The sequence below is a fragment of the Rhynchophorus ferrugineus genome, unplaced genomic scaffold (genome assembly GCF_030347505.1).
Source record: "Rhynchophorus ferrugineus isolate W39M unplaced genomic scaffold, kcgeb_rfMv2 rfM11, whole genome shotgun sequence".
NCBI lineage: Eukaryota > Metazoa > Arthropoda > Insecta > Coleoptera > Curculionidae > Rhynchophorus > Rhynchophorus ferrugineus.
Window position 1 is genome coordinate 16,834,510 of NW_027472590.1, and position 24,265 is coordinate 16,858,774.

The following is a 24,265-nucleotide window of genomic DNA, read 5'->3' on the forward strand; positions in this document are numbered from 1 at the left end:
GCGAAATATTTGTTGCAGGGGCCTACAATGGAGATTTAAATTGACCAATCAATTTACTTGAATGGCCAATTATGGCGCCCTCTGGACGTTGGGCAAGGCAAAACGTTGTACCAGAGTCCCCTATTGAGTTACATCTATATTACTCTAGGGTATTAGGTTAGAATGTATTAGAAAAGGGGGAATACTGGCTGTTTTGTAGATATGGTAAATGCATTACGGAAAATTAGGTGATTAACCACTACATAAAAAATGCGCCTAGAACTCTACCTCTTGGGTGGTGTGGAAAAGAGTTCAACGTAAATATAATGAAATAACTCTCACCTATAAAAAAATGTGGCTCTGTAATTAACTGTAGTTTAAATTATTCGATAATATATGCATTAGATGTACTATAATGTTAAAATAAATTATATCTGATAGAATTTTTGTCTCATTATTTTATTTAAACTAAAATTTTTTTATATATCGGAGGTAAATTAAACTAAATCTCAAAGTCGATGTGGCAACATTGCAACGTTTTGACATCATAAATTCACTGCATCTTTGGATATTCTATACATAACCCAACTAAATTGAAATGTTACTCATTGTATGTTATCTGAAATGTGCATGCGTTCAAATAGCCAATCATATACGACACCTTATTGGTATTCCTATAGTCTCGTTGCATACACCTACAATAATCGAATTATATACCGATTATTGAAAATAATTTGTATCGATTATACCCAACACTATTAAAAGCTCAAAATGATGTGATCGAAACATACGCAACTGTCTCAACTAAGAACATCAACAATGCAAAATTAAATATTAAGATTAAGCATTAAAAAGGCATAAAAATACGGAATATAATAGCTCATCGGGCCAGCATTCATATTATAAGCATTGTTTGGGTGAATACGGCAATTTTTCAACTCGGCAGAGTGTTTAATCTCATTTAGCTTAGCGTAAAATAAAAATAAATCTAATTTTTGCGATTTATCTTACTTTTCATGGTCCGGTTTGTTAAAAGCCGGACAATTTAGGTAACATACCGTCGGTCAAAGTGGAAATAAAATCTCGAAATACAATTTTAAAATTCGAAGCGAAGGACAAAGGATTAGGCTTAATATTAATTGATACCGTCACAGATTACGTTTCTCCTTTGAATTAAACAGAACTGTTTAAATTTTTACTCAATTATATAGGCAATGAATATTTTATAATGATTAAAATTTATGGACAAAACTTGCTACCCAAGTTAAAACATTAGCTGATCTCCATAAGAGTAATAAAACATTTTTTTTTTGTTTTGAGCCGCAAAAAATAGCAATTTTAAGCAATGAATTCATTTTAATACATTATGTCATACCTTATAATGCGTATTTAGGCATACTAAATATTAGTAATGTTAACAGTACTATTTCACTAACAATCTTTGTACAGTAAACAATATTAAAGTAATTTAATTAAATCATTAAAACTCTCTTCAAGTAAATCAATGACTTTTTGGCAAGTTAACATAATGTAGGCAACTCTTTATACTACATATTGGGATATCCATTATAATTAATAATACTTTATTGAATTAATGATATTTATAAATAAAATTCCTCAGATTAAAACATTTTTTCAGGTAATTGATTTAAATCCAATTACTTTCAATATGAAGTCAAACACATTCAACCTATAAACCTTAACATTTTTACCCATTCTATTATACAGGGTAGAGGGTATTTCATTTAAGGTAAAAAAAACTGTTTTTTTTTTCGACAACAAAATGTATTTACATTAAAACTTGATGTGTTTAAATGGAGCCACAGCATTTAATCTTCTTTGTAAAATGCCAAATGAAAATAGGGATAATTTTTTATGATTTGTCAGACCTCCCATTGTTTCAGTCACAACTCCAGTATTTTCAATTGTACAATGACCAAACCAGGGTGAAAACATGAGTATTTAAGAGATGCTTGATGATGAATTAATATGTGAGGGGTATGTGGTTTTGTCCAATTCACCATTTTTGATGTTTAAACTTTTTTTGTGTATATATTATGATTTTTGTTTTATTTATTCATTGTAAGAAAATTAACATTGTTGATTAAGTTGAATATTTAATTATAAAAATGTATTTTCATAAAGTAATTAATAACACATAACTACATTAGGATATTTTAACTACAAATAATAACATAATGAACTACATTTTATAATATATGTAACTCCATGCAATAAAATAAAAAATGGGTTAACATAATTATGAAAACAAAAAACAGAATTTATAAAAAACAAAATGCTTTTTCTTTTCCACTTAAAAACTAGCACTTATCACAAAAATATACAATTTTCTTCCAAATGCTATTAAATACGACAATACTATATCCATCACATGACTAGTCTACTTTTTCAGGTTTCACTCTTTCTGCTTCAAAGTATGCTCTGTAAATATATAAACCCATTGCTATGTGAAGCATTACAACAGCCATAACTGCTGACCAAATATTCGCACCCGTACTCGATACTCCTAACAAACCTTAAATATAAAATCATGATTGTATTAGGCTTATTTAATATTAATATTTAGCATTGTATACCTTCAAAAAAGAAAAATTTTGTCACAAAAAATGTAGCTATAGGAGAAGCTATAATAAATATTGAATAAGCTAATATGGTACTAAAAGTACTTAACTGGGGCTCCATTATGTAGAAACAAAAATACAAAACGTTAACAAACTGAATAAAGTTACTTTAACCTATTTTTCTGTTGTCAAAACCGGTAGTCAGTTACCCCATAATTACATTATAGTAAAATCCATTTTGTTATTTCTATTGTAAAGTAAAAATTTTTCTAATGATGTCAAATTATAATTAATAATGAATAATCAAACAATGATGATCCTTAAAAAGTTAAATGTTATTCTAGAAAAATATATTCCTGACTTTTGAAAAGAAGAAAATTGATAACATAACCGTAAAGCATTACAAACAAGTGAAAATTTGTTGAAAGAGCTTTGTCATTCTAAACTATTGAATAGTAAATATTAATCCAAAATGAGTTCAATTGGTACAGGTGTAAGTAAAATGAAAAAACAATTACATTTTTTTTATTAAGATGTATTTTAGTACGATTTATCAGCTTCCCAGTTTTCGCCCGATGGTAGAGTTTTCCAAGTAGAATATGCTATGAAAGCTGTAGAAAATAGTGGTACAGTAATTGGTCTAAAAGGAACCGATGGAATAGTATTAGCTGCCGAAAAACTGATACTTTCAAAGTTACATGAGCCTGGAACTAATCAAAGAATATTTAATATAGATAAACACATTGGAATGGTAAATAATTTTAAATAAAACAATTTAAAAAATTATTAACAACTTAAACTTATTCATAATGTAATTGCAGGCTTTTTCTGGTTTAATCGCAGATGCCCGTCAAATTGTTCAAATTGCAAGGAGAGAAGCTGCTGATTATAGACAGCAGTATGGTGTTAGTATTCCTTTGAAATACTTAAATGATCGTGTTAGCATGTACATGCATGCTTATACCTTGTACAGTGCTATTCGCCCTTATGGTTGTAGTGTAATACTAGCAAGTTATGAAGATGGAGAACCAACTATGTATACAATTGATCCTTCAGGAGTTAGCTATGTAAGTTGTCTTTAAGAATATAAATATCTTGAATTATATTACATCTTAAGTTGGTGTTATAGGGATATCATGGGTGTGCTGCTGGTAAAGCTAAACAAGCAGCAAAAACAGAAATTGAAAAACTTAAATTAGCACAGCTCTCCTGCAAAGAATTAGCTAAAGAAGCTGCAAAAATGTAAGGCATATTAGTAATGTAGCATGAATTTGTTTTTACCTTTCTATTTTAGAATTTATTTGGTTCATGATGAATTAAAGGACAAAAACTTTGAATTAGAACTTTCATGGGTATGCAAGGAAAGCAATGGATTCCATCAAAAAGTCTCAGAAACTGTGTTTCAAGAAGCAGAACGTGCTGCTAAAATGGCAATGGAAGCAGACTCTGAATCAGATACAGAAGATATGTAAAATAACTTCTACAATGTTTCATTTAATATAATAAAGTCACAATTATCTTTAATTTCATTTAAAAATCACTACTGTCTTTTTACTATCAACATTCTACTGTATATTTATTTTACTTAGGTCAGCTTTAGGTTGCTATTGTTAATAAGTTTGTTTTATAACTGAAAAAAGCAACAAATATATCCATAAAAATCTGGATTCTAAAATATTCTGGAAAACAAACAAAAAATTGGACATTTTTTTAAATAAATAATATCAGATTATTAAATTTATTCAACATTTACACTTTAGTTATCTCCTTTAGTTAGTATCTCCCCTTATTTTTTAATAATTTTAGTTTATAATTAGAAAATAAAGCAATATACATGACAAAATGGCTTTTCAAACAAATTAAGATATTGCCTAATTCTAAAATATTTTCTTTTATTCACTGCAACTTTTGTTTCCTTATATTTTTAATTACATTATAAAAAATAATATAAATGTAAAGTCAATATTTAGCAAAAAAATAGTGTATTAAATTCAACATGGTAATGTATTAAATAAGTGATCCAAGTATATTTCTTAATATATAAATTGTGATATGTAAATAATTGAATTTACAAGTTTAGTCACAAACAATAATGAAATTTAGGTTCAAATATTACACTTGAGAGTTAGTATGAAATGAAATATTTTTTTATAAAATTGTTAATGTAGTAAGATGTATGGATTATGAATGGATTAAAATTATAAATTTTCATAAATAGAAATAATTGAATACAATAAAAAGTTAATTATCAAACAAAAGAAATATATCTATTTCATATTATTGAATACATATCCCTTTAAAATAAAAAGTTACTACTACTTGGTACTAAAATCGCTTGGAAAAAACTACAATTTCTATTAAATAACACAAAATAAATGTGTTATTGCAAACAAAATTTATGGCTTGCATAACGAGTTTATAATGACAAGGCTTTTATTAATGAATGAATTATATTATTGAAAATATAATTGTAATCTCTTGTGTGGAGCAGCATCATTAACACATTTTGTTATACATCATTATACAAAATTGTGGATTCAATAATTTTGGCTAATTATTTTAAAAATTAATAACGAGTTTTCAAGGCATAAATTCTACTTTATAAATTTTTTACTAACTTCAGCTTTATATCTCCTTGTCATTTTTTTTACATATTTTAAAGTCTCCAACTATGGGTTTATCTTTATCTGGACCTAACGTGGGCTCCGAACCACGGTCCTCGGCATTAAGCCTATCGACTGGCGAGTGACTAACTTTAGAAATCATACCAGAAGACATCCGGTCTTACTCAACCTGGGATCATTTTCCTTGTCGGATTTTATACTCTTGCCCAGGACAATCACAAACATAAATTTACGACCATGCCCCCAGCAGGACCGTCCTGTTGCCTTTACATCTACGCCACCAAGCCGGCCCCTTATAATTTTAATAAGCTTAGTTTATAAATAAAAAGTATATAAATGAAAAAAATAATTCAATAGATGAAAATATTGTTTTTGTTATAGCTTTAGTATAATTCCCAGTAATATTTATGAATTCCAATACACAATAATCAAATTTAGATTAAAATATTAAATTTGTAAGATATGAAACGTTATAATTTTAAAAAATGAATAAATCACTACATTTATCACTACCGTAGACTCAAATGAATATATATTTTTGTGCAATGAAACATATAAGCAATAAATGTTTCAGTACTTATTTAATAAATTTAAAGTGAAAACATTTTTATAGAACCAAGTCATACTGTAATGCAATGGTTCTAAAATATGAAATAATTCTTGGATATTTATTTTGTTATCACTACTTACTACCTCGGAATGAATATACTAATGTTGGCAATACGTCTTCAGGGCTTATTTGAAGAATTAAAAAAGATGTATTGACACAAAAGCCAATCATGACTACTAGTACCTGGAAGGTTTTTATTAATAAATGAATTATATTATTGAAAATTATTGAGTTTTCCTTAAATCTCATGTCGAGTAAGATGATAAGTACACGAGCTTCTAAAATGCATAATCTTCTACAACTACTTTTAAAATTCAAGTTTTTCAAGAGTTTTGAATATAAAAATAATACGTTAGAGATCCAAACATATTTTTATGTAGTGTAAAAATTTCGATTCGTCTACGATTTTCATCGTAGACGATAATCAAATTTAGATTCAAGTATTAAATATGTAAGATCATATGGAACGTTCTAACTTTATAATTAATACCTCAAAATGAACATAGGAATGTTAGCAATAAATTAATCAGTGACTATTTAAAATTTTAAAACATAGAAACGTTTATTGAGAAAAAAAAACAATTGGGACCATTTGTTATACCAGACTTGTTTCAATTAATAAAATATAATTCTTCAGATTACCGTAACTAGTACACATGTCTCTAAAATGCACAATTTTATTTATATACTTTTGAAAATCAATATCGAGTTTGGAATGTAAAAATCCTATTTTAAATTTCTTTTTCCCGCTTGGCTATTATATTACCTTAAATTTTTTAATAAGTTTTGTTTAAAAATAAAAATGTAAACATATTATTAATGAAAATTAATTACATATTAGCTTTAAATAAAAGTAAAACAATGTTCAGGAGAAAATGACTTTTTATTAAATTCAACACAGTATTGAGCTTATATAAGAGATCCAAGTATATTTCTTAGTGAATATTTGTGATTTTCCGATTGCTTTTTAATTGTACACAGTAATCAAATTTAGATTCAAATATTAAATTTGTGAAATAGTATGAAATGTTATAATTTGATAAAGCGCATGAATGGAGTGATGGAAAATTATATATATGCTTATAAAATAAAAACTGTTTCGAAATCACGGCTCACACATTTGATACTGTTATAAATTTAAAATTTCATCCAATAATTAAAGAAGCGAAACCTGTCGCTATTATTACTGTAGACAATATCAATTTAAAATGAAAACAAATGCAGGTAGTACCTAATTCTAAAACATCAAATAATTCTTGGATATCTACTTTTTATCTCTACTTAATACCCCAAAACTAATATACTAATGTTAGTAATACATTTTTTCAAGGCTTATTTTATGAATTTAGAATAAAAACATTTTTATAGAAACAAAAGTCAATCATGACTACAACTATATTTATATCAGGCTTTCGTTATTGATATTACCAAAATTATTTTCCTTAAATCTCTTATGTAGAGCAACATGATTGGTACAATATGCTTAAAGGTACTGAGAAATTTAAACAAAAAGATTTTTTCAAAACCCTGGTATATAAAAATAATCTTATAATACTTAACAAATTATATATAGTTTAGCAGTCTTTTGAAGCAACATTTTGTTACAGAGTTCTTGTATATTTTTATCACAGCCTTTGTTAATAATTTAGAGACTACAAATATTCAATACAATAGACACTTTTTCCCATAGTCTTGAATGAATGTCAGTTGATAATCATTTGATCATAACAATTATTTTTTAATTAATTTGTTCTTTACATTATCATCAAAGAAGCAACCATATTAAAATAAACTCTACAGAATATGAAAATCTCGAATCATACCCTGTATCTGCAGCGTTAAAAGTATTGGGATGACTAAACATTCTCTTAAAAATACATTTATATGAAATCACAGGAGTTGTATTTGTCGGCAGCGGGTTCTGAATAGGAAAAAAATAAAATTAAATACCGCCAACAAATACAATTATCATAATTAATGCCAATTATGCGACGCTTTTTAAAATGTATAATAATACAATTTGAATGAACTTAAGACATAAACTTAAAAAGCAAACATAGCTGCAACATTCGCCCTACTATCCAGTTTGGTAAGCTTATAGAAAATATCACAATATAAGGGCGAATCTTACAAAAAACTACGTTTATCAAAAAATATACCTATATACAAAAAGGGTGAGGTAAATATAAAACACAAAACATCATGATGTATTTCCAAATAATATTTTTAATCCAATTTGTACATTCTTCTTCCGGTTCCTGTTTTGTTTGAAAACACTTCTAGCAATCTGGTCCAAAAATCATCCAGGAGATATATATTTTTATATATATATACGATTAAATAAGAACACCGACTATGTAAATTCAGTACACAAAATATGTACTTTGAAATCAAAATAAAATAACACAAGGAAAGCAGTTTTTATCCAAACTTACTACGGAAAAACAAACTTTTTCTAAGTCTAATAGATTATGCAAATGAATTAAAAAAAAATTGAAAAAACTTTTCTCGAATGACTTAGGTGCGTCTATACACCAAAGATAACATTTTTCTTAAGAATAAGAAACATGTAGTTGTTAAACCTAATATTAATAAAAACAAGTCACTGATCAATTGACTTGTTCCGCAGAAAATTCATCATTAAACCACTTAGTGGCGCGATCGATGAGACTCCTCCCTCCGATCCCTCTCCCGTTCTCTCTCACTTTCTCGCCCGCGGCCCGATTCTCTCTCTCTTTCGCGATACGAACGCTCGTCATAGTAACGCGACTTGGACGAAGTGTCACCACCAGCTTCCGGCGGTTCTACCGGCGATTTATTCCTTGGCCTGGACACCCTAGGCCTGCAGAAATAAACTTTACTTTTATATATATGAACACGTGCCTTATCGCTACTTACTCTTCTGGTTCTCTGTCGCGATAGTCTCTTTCCCTGTCTCTATCCATTCTTTCGCGACTTCTGGATCGATCCCTATCCCGTTCTCTTTCCCTGTAGCTATCAGTGTAGTACCTGTCCCTGTCACGTTCTCGGTCGCGATCTCTTTCACGTTCCCTGTCTCTACTTCTATCACGGTATCTAAATAATTTTTAAAAATATTTCAAAACATTAACAACGACCATGTAATCAAGTTACAATCGGAAAATCCATAAAAACAACAAACATGGCAAAAGCCCACTTGATATTATGTCAACATTCAGCAACTAAATATTGTATATCACTATCCAAAAACGAACTAAGAAAAATGCCTAGAGCGTTGGAATATTACGTCTCGATTTCTATTAGATTAACATTACTAAGGAATAAAAGACAAAGAAAGCATAATTCCTTAGTGTGTATATAAAATTTTAAGTAAAATTGAAAATCCCTTATCTTACCTTGATGATGATCTATCACGCCTACCCCTTCTGTGTGATCTGTCCCTTGATCTAGACCTGTTTCTGCGCGATGAGCTGTAGCTTTTATCCTCCACGCCTCTCAAAGTATCTTGTAACGAACTGATCAGTATTTTACAACGATCATCGTTAGCAACTTTCGATTGCTTGATCAATGAAATAGCTGTCACCAATGTTTCAATGGCGCTTGCATACTCCCCAGCTGCGGCATCTGAGACTGCTCTTGCTATGGCCGATGAAGACACTGTTCTATTTCTTGACATTATATCTTCGAATTCCTGAATAAAATTGAGTTATAGAACAAATGAGTATGTTATATATGGACAAAGAAATGTATTACTTGTTCGCTAATTGGAGGCATATCAGGTCTATGTTCAGGTGGAGGACCACCATAAGGAGATTGTGACATACTAGTAGGTGGACCATAACCATGTGGAGGGCCATGTGGGGGTGTTTGCTGGGGACCCATTGGCGGGCCGTGTGGTGGTCCATGAGGAGGTCCTTGAGGCATAACTAAAAACAGATAGAATTACAACCAGATATTAGTTCTAAGCTAATCTATCATATAATATTAAAATTAATGAAACTAATAAATTAATAATTATCATACCCATACCTGGCCCAGGTCCAGGGCCCCCCATCTGCATAGGTGGAGGTCCCCCTGCTTGCGGAAAGAATGCAGGGTTAACATGAGGAGCTGGGCCTTGAGGTGGTCCCTGTGGCGGTACTCCAGGAGGTCCTTGCATTGGAGGTGGACCTCTAGGAGGCCCCTGCATCGGTGGTGGTCCTTGTGGAAATCCTTGTTGCATTGGTGGGCGATTCCAGTCCGGACGCATTCCAGGGCCACCAGGAGGTGGTCCTTGCTGTGGAATTCTGGGCGCCTGACCTTGGGGCGGTCCTTGAAACTGAAACCCTGTATGTAAACAAAAAAAATTAGAATCGATAAATATATACCATATGAGGCCTTGGTGGACCTTGTGGACCCGGTGGTGGTCCAGGTCTCATTGGACCCATATTAGGACCTGGACCATTTGGTCTGGGTGGACCATTCCATTGTGGTTGTCCTTGGAATCTAGGTGGCTGTTGGTTCATGTTAGGCGGACCATTAAATCCTGGTGGACCCTGCATCCTAGGCCCTCCTATAAGGCAATAACATAATTAAGATATTACTTAGGACCACATATTAAAAATATACCTTGCATTCCAGGAGGACCCATTGGACCCCTCATGGGACCTTGATTCATTGGCATTCTGCCACCAAAATTGGGCATTGGACCCTGGTTAGGTGCACTTGGATGAGGTGGTCTTGAATTAGAATTATTTGCTGGTAGTGGTCTAATCTTTGATTGACTCTCAAAGTTAGAAAGGGCCTATGAAATAAAAAAAATAATAAAATAAATAAAATGAAAGAAACATAATATATACATTATAATATACTGTTATTACCTGTTTTGTAGTTGCTGTAACAACTGGGTTTTGACCATTAAGTTCCTTTTTCGGAAGCAGTTCCATACATTTTCTCATACTAGTTTCTGAACCAAGAGATATGACACAAAATCCCTTTGATTGTCCATTTGCTCTGTGCTCAAAAAACTTCACTTCATGAAAATCATTAATTCCAATACTATGAATGGCATTTGCAATATCTCGATCGGTCGTCCACTAAAAATAATCAAAATAAACATTTATATTGACTTTAATTTATTATACATACCCATGAAAGATTTCCCACGTATAATTGATGTCTTCTTCCTGAAGTATTGTGTGATACAGCTGGAACTACAGTTCCATTAGTACTCTCATTGGAAGGATGAGGGTCAAATTTAGTTTCGGCGTTTTCCGAATTATTTGCTGATGAAGTAGTTGCAATAACATCATCATATAAATCAACATTTTCGCCTGAATATTCATCCTGAAAAAATACAAATTTTCAAATAAGAAAAACATTACTAAAAGTAAAGGACGCTTCACCGGTAAACATGAAAAATTGAGACTGGAGTTTAAATGGGAAATTATAAAATAAGTAACACAGTAAATATATAAAAACAAAAGTGCTTGTTATATTTATAAAATACCTACTTGTGCAAAATCTTGTTCAATATCATCGGCGTACAGATCTATATCGTTGTCCGCCATTTTTCACCGAAGTAAGTTTACTTACTATAGCTGTCCAAATTTTGACATTGAACATGCCATTTAATATCTTGATCTGTCAAAAAATGCTTTATATAAAATAACCTATTTCTCTTGAATTTAAGGGAATTACTGATACTATCGATAGGAACTTAAAAATGTAATATGTAATGAGATCTTTTTCTATGATGAGATAATTTAGAAAAACAATTATAGAGCAACTGAAAGTAAGTTTATTTATTTAAAATCAGTGTTGCCAATATGCATATTTTTAAATGCAAAAAATTGTAGATACTATTTTTAAATATAAATAGTTTTTAAATTTCACAATTTTAAAATATATTATGTTATGCTTGTTAAAGTATAGATATAATGTTTATATATCTAAATTAAATTATTGTTTTATTTGCTCTTTATAATATTTGAAATAATATTTAGATAAATATATTACAAAATGTATAATAAGGAATCATAATTAGATGGAATTTTAATTGTTTTACATTTTATCTATTTATAATAACTCTACTATATTTTGAAAGTTAAGTTGTGAAAGATTATTCATTTCGGTCTTAGATTTAAAACTTACAACGTTGTAAATAAAGTACCCATGAAAGAGGGAAATTTAGGCTAGGAACTAAATGTCATTTTAGTAAATAGTTTTCACAAATATCAGTTTTATCAGAAACTGTGCCATATAAATAATTGTTTTATATAAAAAATAACAGAGACGGACTCAATGCAGTATTTTATTTAATCAGTTTGTATTACATCTGTAAAAATATAGTGTGAAATTAAAAAATGGCTGATGGTACTGGAAACATAAATAGATCCAATACAGGCACAGTTCCAAAAATTAAATATTCTAATAATGCCGCAGCAATTCGTACCGCAAAAGATCAGTCAAGAAGCCCCAGAATGTCTAACAACCTGGTAAGATCAAACTTTCTTTAGTAACCTGTTTATATTTACTTGTAACATTTAATAACGTCAATGTTACTGAAGGTGTTCTAAAAATAATGTTATTTATAAATAGAAAATAGGTAAATTGTCTAACCGCATTATTTTTTAGTCTCCCTCATGGCATACATATGGAGATTCGTGCAATTTCATTCAAAATAAAAGACGAAATCACAGGAATAAATATATAAGCATGGATGTTGCACTAGATGGTAGGGACTTAACAAATGGAGTTACAAATTATTCAGGTAAGTTCTAATAGTAATTAACACAGTTTACCAGTAATAATGGCCTTTAATAATGTATATAGCAAATGGCACAACACCTACTACCAGTTCTTCAACTTCAAGAAGGAATTCTGTTGGCTCCACATTAAAATGTGACAATGTTACTAAGTATCCAGATCGTAAGCAAATTGAGGACAAACTTACTCAAATTAGAGAGTACTTGGAAGTAACAAGTTCTCTTATGACAAGTATTAGGAGTTCTGAAGAACAGGTAAATATAATTTGAACTATTTTAACATTTTTATGTATAATATTTTTTGTCAAGACATTTGACATAGATGAGAAAACTCATTTGCTTCAAATGCGGAATGATTTACTAGATAGCGAAAAAAAATTGGTGAATCTGTTAGAAGAAATAGATAAAAGTGAAAAATTGGAGGAGGCAGCAGATCCACAGGTGATGGTTGGATTATATGAGTGTTTTATACTACATAGCATTTGTGGGAATGTTTTAATTAAAAAATGATTTACTGAAAAGACTATATTGTTTTTAATAAAGTGTGCAAAGTTGAACTAACCATATACTAAAAAAATATATTTTTGTGTTACTAATATTCAATGTTCTTTATAATGGTGCTTGCTATTACTAAAAATACTATTTTAACTACTTTTTTATAGTTTTTGGGTATAATCACTTGTTCTATAAAATATAATAATTAATTGCTTTTTATTATAGGGTCTTAGCACAATGGATAACTCATCTGATAGCAATGGTGATGGAATAAAGATTGAGTCTGACATTAACCACTATGATAATGATATTTCAGCGTTGAGAGAACAGCAGTTGTCTTTATTAAAAGTCCAACATAAAGCTGAGAATAGGTTGATAGAAGCTAGACAGGCACAAGAAAAAATGTTATTGCCACATTGTATGATAAATTTAACATGTTATCTTCTTATATTTTGGTATGATTTTCTTTTCAGGTAGTAATCAAGTTAATATTGACCATGAAAAATCAAATAAAAATTTAACCCTATCTGAATTTGATACTGCCATAAAAGACCTTGAAGAAAGAACTAGGAATTTAAATAGAAATAGACCAAATCAGAATCATGGCACTGATAAATTAATGTCTGAAATGCAAAACTTACATAGTCAAATAGTGAGCATGCATAATGCTAACAATGAAAGAGAACAACTTATTCAAGTACGTTTTAATATTATTTGAATATATAAATATATTTTTATTAAAAGTTATTTGATAACAACTTATTTTAGGTGTTAGATAACAGAGATGCAGAATTGAGATTGCAGCAACAGGAATTAAAAAAGAAATTAATTGAATTGCAAATTAAGAAAGACCAAGTAGATAGTTTGGTATTGCAACTTCAAAATTTTGAAGATAATGATCAAAGTGACTTAGGTGTGTTAGAAATGAATTGTTAATTTAAACCAAAATTATCATTTCATCTCTTTAGGTTCGCAAGTCCGTAATATAGTTACAATGAAAGATCAGTTGAATCAGCTAAAAGACATGTTGGATATTGTGAATAACACTACTGAAAATGCTTCAGTTGCGGAAGTTCAAGCTACCGCTAATGAGATATGTTTAAGAGCTGAAAACCTCCAGAATGAAATATCTAAACCAACCAGTAGGAGAAATGATAGTTATGTGGAGAATTGGTAATTATTACTTTAGTATCAGAGCTGGTATATTTAATAATATAATATTCCAGTTTAGATAATAATGTATCGAATGAAACTTACCATAAGCAATTGAACAAGTCACAAAGAAATCAAGGGGCTAGACCAAAACAGAGAACAAGTAGTATTAATGAAAAAATAGCATTACAGTCTGAGCTGGAAGCTAAAAAAAGGGAACTAGAAGAAATAATGGGCAAACATAAAGGTAAAGCATATTAATTGTAAAGAAGTAATTGTTTTTGAAATGTAAGAATCCTAGCTGGAACATCAAACCTAAATCATGATGTTATTGGCAATCCTGACAATGACATGTCATGGAAGCCTCCAATCTTTTGTCAAGATGTAGGCAGTGATGGCAGACTTTCTAGTGATGGTGATGAGAATGAATACTCTGAAGTTCAGGATAGTGAAAATATTATATTTACTCCACATACAAACTATTACCAATCGAACAGATGTAAACGATCAGGGGAAAGTCAGTCAATGAGTGAAATACCAATTGAAAATGTTCCATCACTATCGCGCACACCAGAGAGGAATTTGAGAAGTTTATCTGCTAACACTTCTGAATTAATCAGAGAACAGCCAAGGTTATCAAGTAGCAACAAAAAGGATAAAGTAAAATAAATGTGTGTTATGTGTGTATATGTATATAATGAATTAATGTTTCAGCTTCAAAAGCAATTAGAACTTATTAAGAGCGTTTGTGACTCTGTGCTAGAAGATATACCAAACAACCAACAGAACACTAATTTCCAACAAGTTAGAAACAACATAACTCCATCGTCCGTTTATTCTGAACAACAAAGAATCTCGTCTTCCGCTAGCCCTTTTCGCACGCCAAACAATCAAATCAATGTCTTCAATCCGAATAGTGACGTGCCCTGGTACCAGATGCAGGCTAATAATTGTAGCGCCAACAATGACTCGAATAATTACCAAAATTGGTTGGCGACGAACACCCTTCAAACCCAATCGTTTATGTTGAATACATTGAACCACTGTTGTCAGATGTTGTGGTTGCAACAAAAGGAGTTGGCGACTCTAAGAAACACTGTCGGCGTGGTGAGTTTCATTTTATTTATGAGCGAAAAACGGGTGATATGCTAGATTTTAAATTTCGTCTCACTTTGTTTCAGTTGCAAGAAAGAATTGATACTCATTCCTACCCGCCACCAGGAAATCTATCATCGAACGTACAAGCACCTTTTGCCCAGACGGTTCAAAACCAAATCCCCAATAACCATCCCCGCCCCCTTCCGGTTCACAAAACTAACCATCAAGTATCCGCAGCGTGTTCCATGCCCAACTTAAACCAATTCAACCCGATCGCTTCTAACAGCGAATTGGCTTTCGCTAACGCCGCCGCGGTTCCTAATAGCGGCTTATTGGAAACCTGTCTTAATAACATCAATCATCAGCTCAGCGCGACGCAAGGCCTCGACCACGCTAACAATGTTCTGCATGCCGTGAACTCGTCTAACATCAGTCAGGCCATACCTGCCCAAATGTGGAATGGGCAGGCCTTGAACAATCAAGTGGCGCCTGGAAATAGAGCTAACAATTATTGGGATAATTTCCGAAGGTAACATCCATAATAATATACGTTCTTAACTTAATATTGCAATATTATATGTGTGTTTGCTGTATTTGTTTATGTTTATGTTAGTTACTTTTACGCTATCCTTTTATTCCTTAAGTATCCTTACTGCAGTGTAGAGAAGATGTGTTACAGGTGGGTATAATTTTCAGGGAGAGGAGATGAAGTAGATATATTACAGTAAAAGCTCCTTATTCGCGGAATAAGGACCGTGAATTTTTTTATTACTCTTAGTAGTTTCACAATCCGCCCATGAAAGGGCAATAAGTATTTCTTATGTTTATATATATATATATGGCATGTAGAAAATCACTACATGAACTGATCTCCTGTATAAAATACTATTTTAATTAATTAGTCTTATTCTAAAGTCTATATATGTCCAATAATCAGATCGGATGGTGTTAGACGTTTTAGTCTACGCGCTTCGCTATTGCTTCGCATATTTAGCTGATTAGCGAGTACATTGGGATGCATTGACACTCTTTCGAGGTATTTTACACAAACACGTTGAATTACACTCGATATTGGTTTTTGGAGAAATATCGCGTTTTATGAAACAGAGTACGGAGCATGGACAATGACAGCAACACTTTATTTTGGAACCTTTGTATGATGGATATATTAGACTTGCTAGCGGTTCCCCATAGTTAGATTCCATAAGACCAAATAGGTTTGAGTATAGATTTATACAGTAGTATCTTGATCTTGTGATGATGATCTTGATGATCTTTCTTTTTTATTATTATATAATTGAACCTCTTTATTTACAGTTCTCAAAAACTTTCGAGATTATCGGTAAGAAACGTATAGGCCGGTAGGAGGAGAAATCTTCTGTTGTTTTCCCTGTTTGAAAATAATTATTATTTGAGCTACTTTCCAGATGCCAAGAAAATAATTAATTCGTAATATAGCATTGAATATGAATGTTAATAATTTTACGCCCTCCTCTGATAGTTGTAACTTGTAATATTTTTCCATCATATTATTGTTCATCATATTGGTTATTAGATCATATCCAGGAGCTTTTTTGCAATTAATCTCTCTGATTATTGTTTGTTGAACTTCTTTGACGCTGATTTTTTTATGTGGCAAATCCATTTGAAATGGCGAATTTAGACCGTTTTGTTCATTCTCCATCAACTCTTTAAACTCTTTTATTGCTTTATTAAATTTTATTTTCTTCAGTTCTAGCTGTTGCTATTTATTTTTTCTGTAGTTTTTTTTTCGAATTGTACATGGTGTGTATGTGTGTTTTTTTGGAAATGTTTCACTGTTATGGGTTTTCTCTAAATAATTATTACACAGAGAATGAGGTTTATCTTTGAAGATAATTTTTGAAGAAACTGTTACTATTATTGGTGAATGATCATAAGACAGATCGAAACATGATTCTGTCCGATTTTTTGTATTAATATTTTTTTGTGATACAGAAGTCTATAGTATCGGGTTTTTTATTTCTGTTTGACGGTCAATTTGTTGGTTCTCCAGTAGACATATGTTGTAAATTATCTGTCTTCATCCCTTTCAGCAGGTCCTTACCTTTTGATGTTACTATTCTTGATCTCCACATTAAATGTTTGGCATTGTAATCTCCTACGGAAATAAATCTATTACTTAGCGTACTAAAGAAGGCTAGGAAATGTTCTGGTTTGTCATTATGTTTAAGTGGGAGTACCGTGAATAACGAGTGTTAATTTGTGGGGAGTTACAGGGTTTATTTGTATGGATGCATTCCATGTTCAAGGTAAATAATAAAAATTCAATATAAGATTTTTAAAAATGTCTTTATTATTATTATTATTATTATTAGCAGAATTAAGTAAGGGATTAAAGACTTTTTATCTTCTATCCATATTTAAATTTCCATGAAGATTTAACGTTTATTTGCTAGTTGTAAAGTTACCTCTTCAGTTTCAGCAGATTCATCCTGCAATTCGAGCAACTCTTGAATGACCCTTGAATTTATATTTTCAAATATTTATGGCTTCAGTTTTTTCATCGATTATTTTACTTAGCAATACACTTAGAAATATAATTTGTTTTTTTCATTATTGCATAATATTCATATCAGGATCAAATACCATTGTGTCCCGTATGATTTTGAAAATTCATCTACTGTAATACAACTTAAAGGTCTGGATTTGTAATTCTTTTATAGTACTAACTACGCGCTATATAACTAACGACAAAACACTGGTAGATTGTTCTTATTTTGATTTTACACAGTCGGATCAGAATATATCAGCAGTGCAATTGTATCTTTTGCTTCCTTAATCCAAGTAGGGGTGACTTTTAGTTATGAAACATGATTTATGATATGTTGAACACTTAACACTTTAGATCGCACCTTCATTATTAAAAGTTAAGTTTGACATTTTTTTAGGATTATTCATTCTGCTGCGTTAGTCTTCGCGATTGAAGTTCTCTCTTCGGATTTGATAAAAGGTATTTTTAATTCAATATTATATGTAGCTCGCCAAGCCGTAAACGGTCAATCAATACTGTTCTCATTTTGAATAGGTCAAAGTAGTACCCAATAATTGTAATTGTTACCATATCTGGCGCCAGCGGTGCTTCAAGAAAGTCGATGTGTTAATAAAAAACCCTAATGGCATTTTTTTAAAACTGGAATTGGAACTGTGAATAAGGACCTTCTACTGTATAGAATATAATAAGAATTGCATAATATAATTTAATGAAGGTCATTTTCCATTTGGAATTGCAATTATACGTATCGATTTCACTTTAATATTATAGGGATAAGATTTGAAAATGGCAATAGATTGAAAAATATTCATTTCGTTATAGCTACTCTCGTCAAAACCAACTCTCGTCAAAAAATAGCGATACCGGATTTCAAAACGTACCATCTGGCATCGACAGAGCAAATCCTTTTCCGCTCATCGTCACGTCTAAGAGTAATTCGGAGCATTCATCGACCAACTCTCATGAAAATACGCCACGCAAACGTATCCTAAAAATGGTTAGGCACAATATGGAAGTAATGAAGCCGTTGGATCATCAAGCGCCTCCCCCAGATGTGCTGAACGTCAATCAAAATCTACACAAATCGGGTTTCGATCAGTCGGAATTAGCCGGTTTAGTACAACTCGAGCAACGCAGTCTTGAAGAATTAGATGTAGGCCTCCATCGCTTGTTCAAAGTTAGCCAACCCCGAGCATTAAGTGACAATATGGATGACGATAATGTATCTCGAAACACTACAGCTACAGAAAGACAAAGAAACGAGTGGCAAAACGAACAAAATGGCCAACGCCCGAAAAAGTAAGTAGAATAAGTGAAATATATAAAGATATAATTTTTACAAACATAATTTTATTTTAGAAATAAACTAGTAGATGAACTACGCGAAAATGTCTATAAAGAAGTGGCATCCCTTATTTCAGCTAACGAAGCTAGGCCTCATTTCTTAATACAATTATTCAAGGATCTTAAGAAGATAGAATCTGATTCTTTGCGACTAAAAATTTTGCAGTCCATTCAAAATATTTTAACACAATCACTACAAAATGCTAATTCAAGACAAGTAAGAAACTTATCTATAGTAATCTTAACAAGTTTTGAATAGGTGCAAGCAATTATGTTCAATTCATCCATAATTCTGAGAAAGGAATCGATGTCTTTGTTAAATACCAAATTTTGACTGAAATTTCAACAATTTTTATCCCAGAATATAGTTGTTTTGAAGATAATCGCTGAAGATAAGATTAGCTCACTACTATTAATTATTTACTTCTTAGCGTTTTGGGCACGAACACCCAAGTATCTCTGTAATGAATCATCCATAAACAAATGTTCATAAATGGGTAGATCTTGGGTAGAAAATATTTTAGATCCATATTTTTTACAATTTTACAACTTAATCAACTTAGTTATTTTGTGAACTTATCTTTCCTAATGTGGAGCCCATTCTTTCTTATATGTGGCTATTATTATACTGGGACAAAACAAAATACTTATACAAGTATTGTGCAAGAAAAGTCATTTTGGCTATCTGACTACCTAGTATGCGGGTTGCAATGTTCTCGTCTATGTTCAGTGACTCCATAAATTTTTAATATTCAGACTTGTTATGAAACGGATTTTCCTCTCTTAATGGTCTTCCCCATTTTATTCATTAATAATCAATTATTGTTAATCATCTATGTATCAGTATACTGTAATAATCTCAGCTTTTCTTCTTTACTTACTCTAATATTTATTTATTTATGCCAAAATCGTCAAATTTTTCATGTAGGATATACAAGCGTCCCATGAAACCTTTTGTTAGCCTTCTAAAAATGGCATTATAGTCATGATACCAAGCCTAATAACCTATAATCAAAATAACCCAAGAACTTTGTTAAAATAAAAAAACAAATGTATTTTCATAATCCGAAATATATTCTGGGATTTAATAGGCTTGACGCCACTTTTGGAAAGTTAAAGACTATTTTTTAACACTATTGTAGGAAATTTTTGCCATACTAGCCGTAACGATGCTCTTAAGTTTTATCATTATCCCAGTGTCATGACTTTAAAACTACATGTTAGGAATAATTTAGAGAAACCTACAAGAATTCTCTTTAAACCATTACTGAAATACATTATTTTAGTTGGCAGAACCAGATCCCTTAACATTATCAGAATCATATGAGCAAGCTTCAGTTTGGTCAAGGCCTACTAAACAGTTCTCCTCAGATATTTTAAATATGCGTTTGGTAATGTTTTATATCCAATATATTGTCAGTACAACCATCTAGTTTTCGATTACACTTTAGGAATCTGATGAACCATTGTTACAAAACACTTATAAGGAACTGATTTCTATATTAGAAGATTGCGAAGAAGATATCATAGGAAATCACCTGTTATCGACCATTAAGCAGGTGTTTTTAGAGTCGGAGTTATTTAAAGAGTCCGTTAAAGATACAGTTTTTCTGAAGCATTTTTCCAATGTACTGGATGACGTTTTAGAACAATATCGAGGCAAAAAGTATGATCGAAAATGGTTCGACATGATCTGTTTTATTTGACGATTGTGATTTTTTAGGGTTCATGATGTCAAAATCAGTCTTATCCAAACTATTGGGGACTTATTACAAGGCGAATTATCGTTTATTCATTTAATCCAAGAAACGATTCCGGAAAGTTGCACACAAGCAGAAAGAAAGGATTCAGTTCATTCTAACGCCGCTTACAGTGTTGCTAGTACTCTTTTTGATATTCCAAACCAAGGTATCTTCAATATACATACATATATTCACATAAGTTATATTATCTTGTTTACTAATAAAAAGTAGATTCTCTACAAAATGGGGATAACATACAGAATGATGATCTGGCTGAAGCTGATCAGAGCCGCATAGAAGAAAATGATCTGGATGAAGAGGGAGCCGTGGGAGGTGTATTGGAGCAATGCGAAGACGATTCTTCAGTGTTATCGCAGGTGTGGTTTTCGATTTAATACAAAATTTAATTATAAAATGTACTGAAAGAAAGTAATTATGGTTTTTTTCATGTTATTTAAAGCCAATATATGATATATCAAAATTTATGTCGTCCGTACGACGCATCAACTTTTGATTTACGTTTGCTGGTTTATAACCTCCATTAATTATCGCTAATGCTTTGAAGCCGTGTAACAACAGCGCCGATCAGTACCAACACAAATCGAATTTTATAGACTGATTCGGATACATGTTCCGACGCATCCGACGTATTCTGCCTCTTTTTAACTAGTAAAATGATAGTGAAAAATCTCGCGAGTTTAAAACGAATTTTATATTTTTACAAACTGTATTTGGCAGTATATTCGATGACGTCATTTATGACTTGGTCGTTTTATTGGAAGGAGTATATGTGGTTTTTTGATTGATGGGTTTTTACCGCGTTTGCTGGTATAACTATACCGTCAGTGTAGAACTACTGAGAGATAAGCTTCCCGAAAAAATGCCGAACATCCATATTTTTTAATAAATCGGTGACTTTTTGTCTTTATAGTAACAAATGGATATATTTCACAAATCATTAACTTATATTTGGCTTTCAAGAAAACATCTACATAAATATCAATATTTTTCAAATGTTTTATATTTGAGATTGTTTTTTTGTCGTCTATCATTAATTATATTTTGCCATTTTTTTAATAGGAAAATATATTTTATCTGCATATCGAAAAGGTGTCAAAAACGATATATTTTCAACAAACCGCTATATTTTTCGGAAGCGGAAACCGATATATTGTGGTCAGAGCTTTTTTGGTTGTGAAAATAAAGAATCTAAAAAGTTTCGATAGGTTTTCAAAGGAACCGATATATGTTACAGACAAGTAATCTGTTTTGCTTTTCGCGAGTAACAATTCTATAAATTATCGATAAATAAATAGATGAAATATATTCTTTAAACATCGGCCAAAAACGTTTGCGCGAAAAGTTTTAACAAGCTGGTTTTGAAGGCAACTTTACTAATTATATTATACAGCAAGTGGTGGCTGGACATTTTTAAACTTATCAGTGGATCTCTCAAACTCCAGAAAGGAGATCTTTCAGTCAGAGCGTCAAAATAAAGAATTTAAAAATTATCAATAGGTTTTCAAAGCAAGCGATGTATTTTACATATTAACAAAAATAATTTTTTTTAAATATCGAAGACTTTTAAATTGACCCGAGGTTTTCACAAGCTGGTTTTGAAGGCAACTTTACTTAATTATATTATACAGCAAGTGGTGGCTGGACATTTTTAAACTTATCAGTGGATCTCTCAAACTCCAGAAAGGAGATCTTTCAGTCAGAGCGTCAAAATAAAGAATTTAAAAATTATCAATAGGTTTTCAAAGCAAGCGATGTATTTTACATATTAACAAAAATACATTTTTTTTAATATCGAAGACTTTTAAATTGACCCGAGGTTTTCACAAGCTGGATTTGAAGGCCACTTTACTTAATAGTATTATAAAGCAAGTGGTGATGGGACAGGACAATATCCGGGCTATATACGATAGATTTTTTAAATTCTCAGCGCATCTTTCCCAATTTTGCCGAGTTATTAAGTTGCTCTGGCAACACCTTTCCCATTGGTCAATTCGTTTTTTTTTATCAAATTAGTTGAAGGCGGCCGTAAACAGTCGAATTAATAGCTTGACCATGTTCGACTATCGCAATTATTCCTTTCAAAAATAGCACGAATTATTTGGGTACATGTAAATAAATAGTTCAAAACTATTTTATGCTCCAACGTTTAGTTCAGTAGTGATGTTGCGAGACTATCTCGATACTTTCAAACATTTAATGGACTTCTTTAACTATTGTTGACCAGAACGAGGTATGTCTTGAATATCGAAATATCACACTGCATTTGCATGATGCAAAACGTAACAAAAATGGTCTTCTTAAACTGAAACCATTTTGAAAACGGTATAGTATGGCTTCATTAAATATTGAATTAATTAATAGTGATATGTAACATTAGAGCCATCTAATAGTAAAAACCGAAATTACTTTTCCTCCAACCTATTATACAGAGAGTAACCAAAATTTTGGGATTATTACAACTTATAGGGTCATTCTGAAGAAGTTCTAAACATACCAACAATTGATTTTCCTCCAAACGGAGAAGGCCTAGATCAAGTTCCAACAAGATTGCCTACCAAAATTAAGTCTGGGGCCGCTACGCCAACAAAAGGTAATAAAGGTGATTTTTTTTAAATTCCTCCCAATAACCATGAAATGTAATTTTAGATAACAGAGAACAGACCAGAGGTTAGACCTATTTTCCACGCGGGCTAATATCACAACCCACCCTTCACAACATATATTGGTGAAAACTTACTATACTAGACTGCAATCGACTAAGTTCCTTATTTAACATTATGCTTTGTGTACTCAAGAATAAATGACGAGAAGTTAGTTAAAAAAAATTATCCAATTTCCAGGATCTGTAACGATTCTAAATTCTTTAACGTGATTAACAATGTTAGTTGAGAAATTGAATATTGCTCTAAAACTTATATAAAATATAACCATTACAATGATCTTCTGATCTATGAAGTGATATATATATATTAAATTACAAAGTTTCATAATTTCATAGAGTTATATTTTTTTATTGTTCTACACTAAATCTGTGAGGATAATTAATACTTCTATGAGAATTTTGTTTTTGTGGCTTGTATTATGTAATTTGTGTTTATTAAGTCATAAAAAAGTGTCTTCAAGTTGACGAATCATAACAAGATATCTTTGAAGCAGTTCTTATTGGCTTAATAATGTTTTTAGAGTTAATTTAGATAGAAATTATAAATATTGTTATTGGTTTTCTATGAATTATGGTAATTCTATTTTTAATGAAATATAAAGTTTTAAAACAAAATCAAATAATAATCTTACAAATAAACATATTCTGAATCAGTTGTAATTTATTTGATTTCTACTTTTATCCCTAAAACTATTTCC

At 31.1% G+C, this 24,265-nt stretch overlaps 3 protein-coding genes across 9 annotated transcripts; 2 read left to right on the top strand and 1 right to left on the bottom strand.

The window, feature by feature from the left end:
* Positions 1–2,900: 2,900 nt before the first annotated feature.
* On the top strand, positions 2,901–4,101 carry Prosalpha7 (Proteasome alpha7 subunit). Its single transcript, XM_076417129.1, has 5 exons — positions 2,901–3,054; positions 3,106–3,312; positions 3,383–3,628; positions 3,691–3,803; positions 3,856–4,101. Exons 1-5 carry the CDS (start codon positions 3,034–3,036, stop codon positions 4,031–4,033), a joined length of 765 nt encoding a protein of 254 aa, XP_076273244.1. The 5' UTR covers positions 2,901–3,033; the 3' UTR covers positions 4,034–4,101.
* Positions 4,102–8,001: 3,900 nt separating this feature from the next.
* On the bottom strand, positions 8,002–11,971 carry LOC143204540 (cleavage and polyadenylation specificity factor subunit 6). Of its 4 annotated transcripts, XM_076417126.1 has the most exons (11): positions 11,907–11,971; positions 11,267–11,396; positions 10,902–11,099; positions 10,634–10,849; positions 10,383–10,557; positions 10,142–10,326; positions 9,804–10,092; positions 9,528–9,700; positions 9,170–9,465; positions 8,694–8,870; positions 8,002–8,637 (listed from the first exon to the last, which is right to left on the bottom strand). In XM_076417126.1, the coding sequence occupies exons 2-11, from the start codon at positions 11,321–11,323 to the stop codon at positions 8,445–8,447; spliced, it is 1,959 nt and encodes a 652-aa protein (XP_076273241.1). In that variant the 5' UTR covers positions 11,324–11,396; positions 11,907–11,971; the 3' UTR covers positions 8,002–8,444. The 4 variants fall into 4 exon arrangements, with proteins under 4 accessions (XP_076273241.1, XP_076273243.1, XP_076273242.1 ...); XM_076417128.1 differs by lacking the exon at positions 11,907–11,971 and having other exon boundaries at positions 9,804–10,100; positions 10,162–10,326; positions 11,267–11,415; XM_076417127.1 differs by lacking the exon at positions 11,907–11,971 and having other exon boundaries at positions 9,798–10,100; positions 10,162–10,326; positions 11,267–11,415.
* On the top strand, positions 11,377–24,222 carry cmb (combover). Of its 4 annotated transcripts, none has more exons than XM_076417120.1 (20): positions 11,377–12,250; positions 12,390–12,525; positions 12,588–12,775; positions 12,830–12,961; positions 13,241–13,433; positions 13,489–13,712; positions 13,784–13,928; positions 13,984–14,188; positions 14,242–14,414; positions 14,469–14,827; positions 14,882–15,274; positions 15,349–15,794; positions 18,621–19,097; positions 19,158–19,359; positions 20,429–20,533; positions 20,594–20,808; positions 20,866–21,050; positions 21,113–21,261; positions 23,372–23,495; positions 23,552–24,222. In XM_076417120.1, exons 1-20 carry the CDS (start codon positions 12,119–12,121, stop codon positions 23,575–23,577), a joined length of 4,209 nt encoding a protein of 1,402 aa, XP_076273235.1. In that variant the 5' UTR covers positions 11,377–12,118; the 3' UTR covers positions 23,578–24,222. The 4 variants fall into 4 exon arrangements, with proteins under 4 accessions (XP_076273235.1, XP_076273236.1, XP_076273238.1 ...); XM_076417121.1 differs by having other exon boundaries at positions 21,116–21,261; XM_076417123.1 differs by lacking the exon at positions 12,830–12,961 and having other exon boundaries at positions 11,924–12,250.
* Positions 24,223–24,265: the final 43 nt, after the last annotated feature.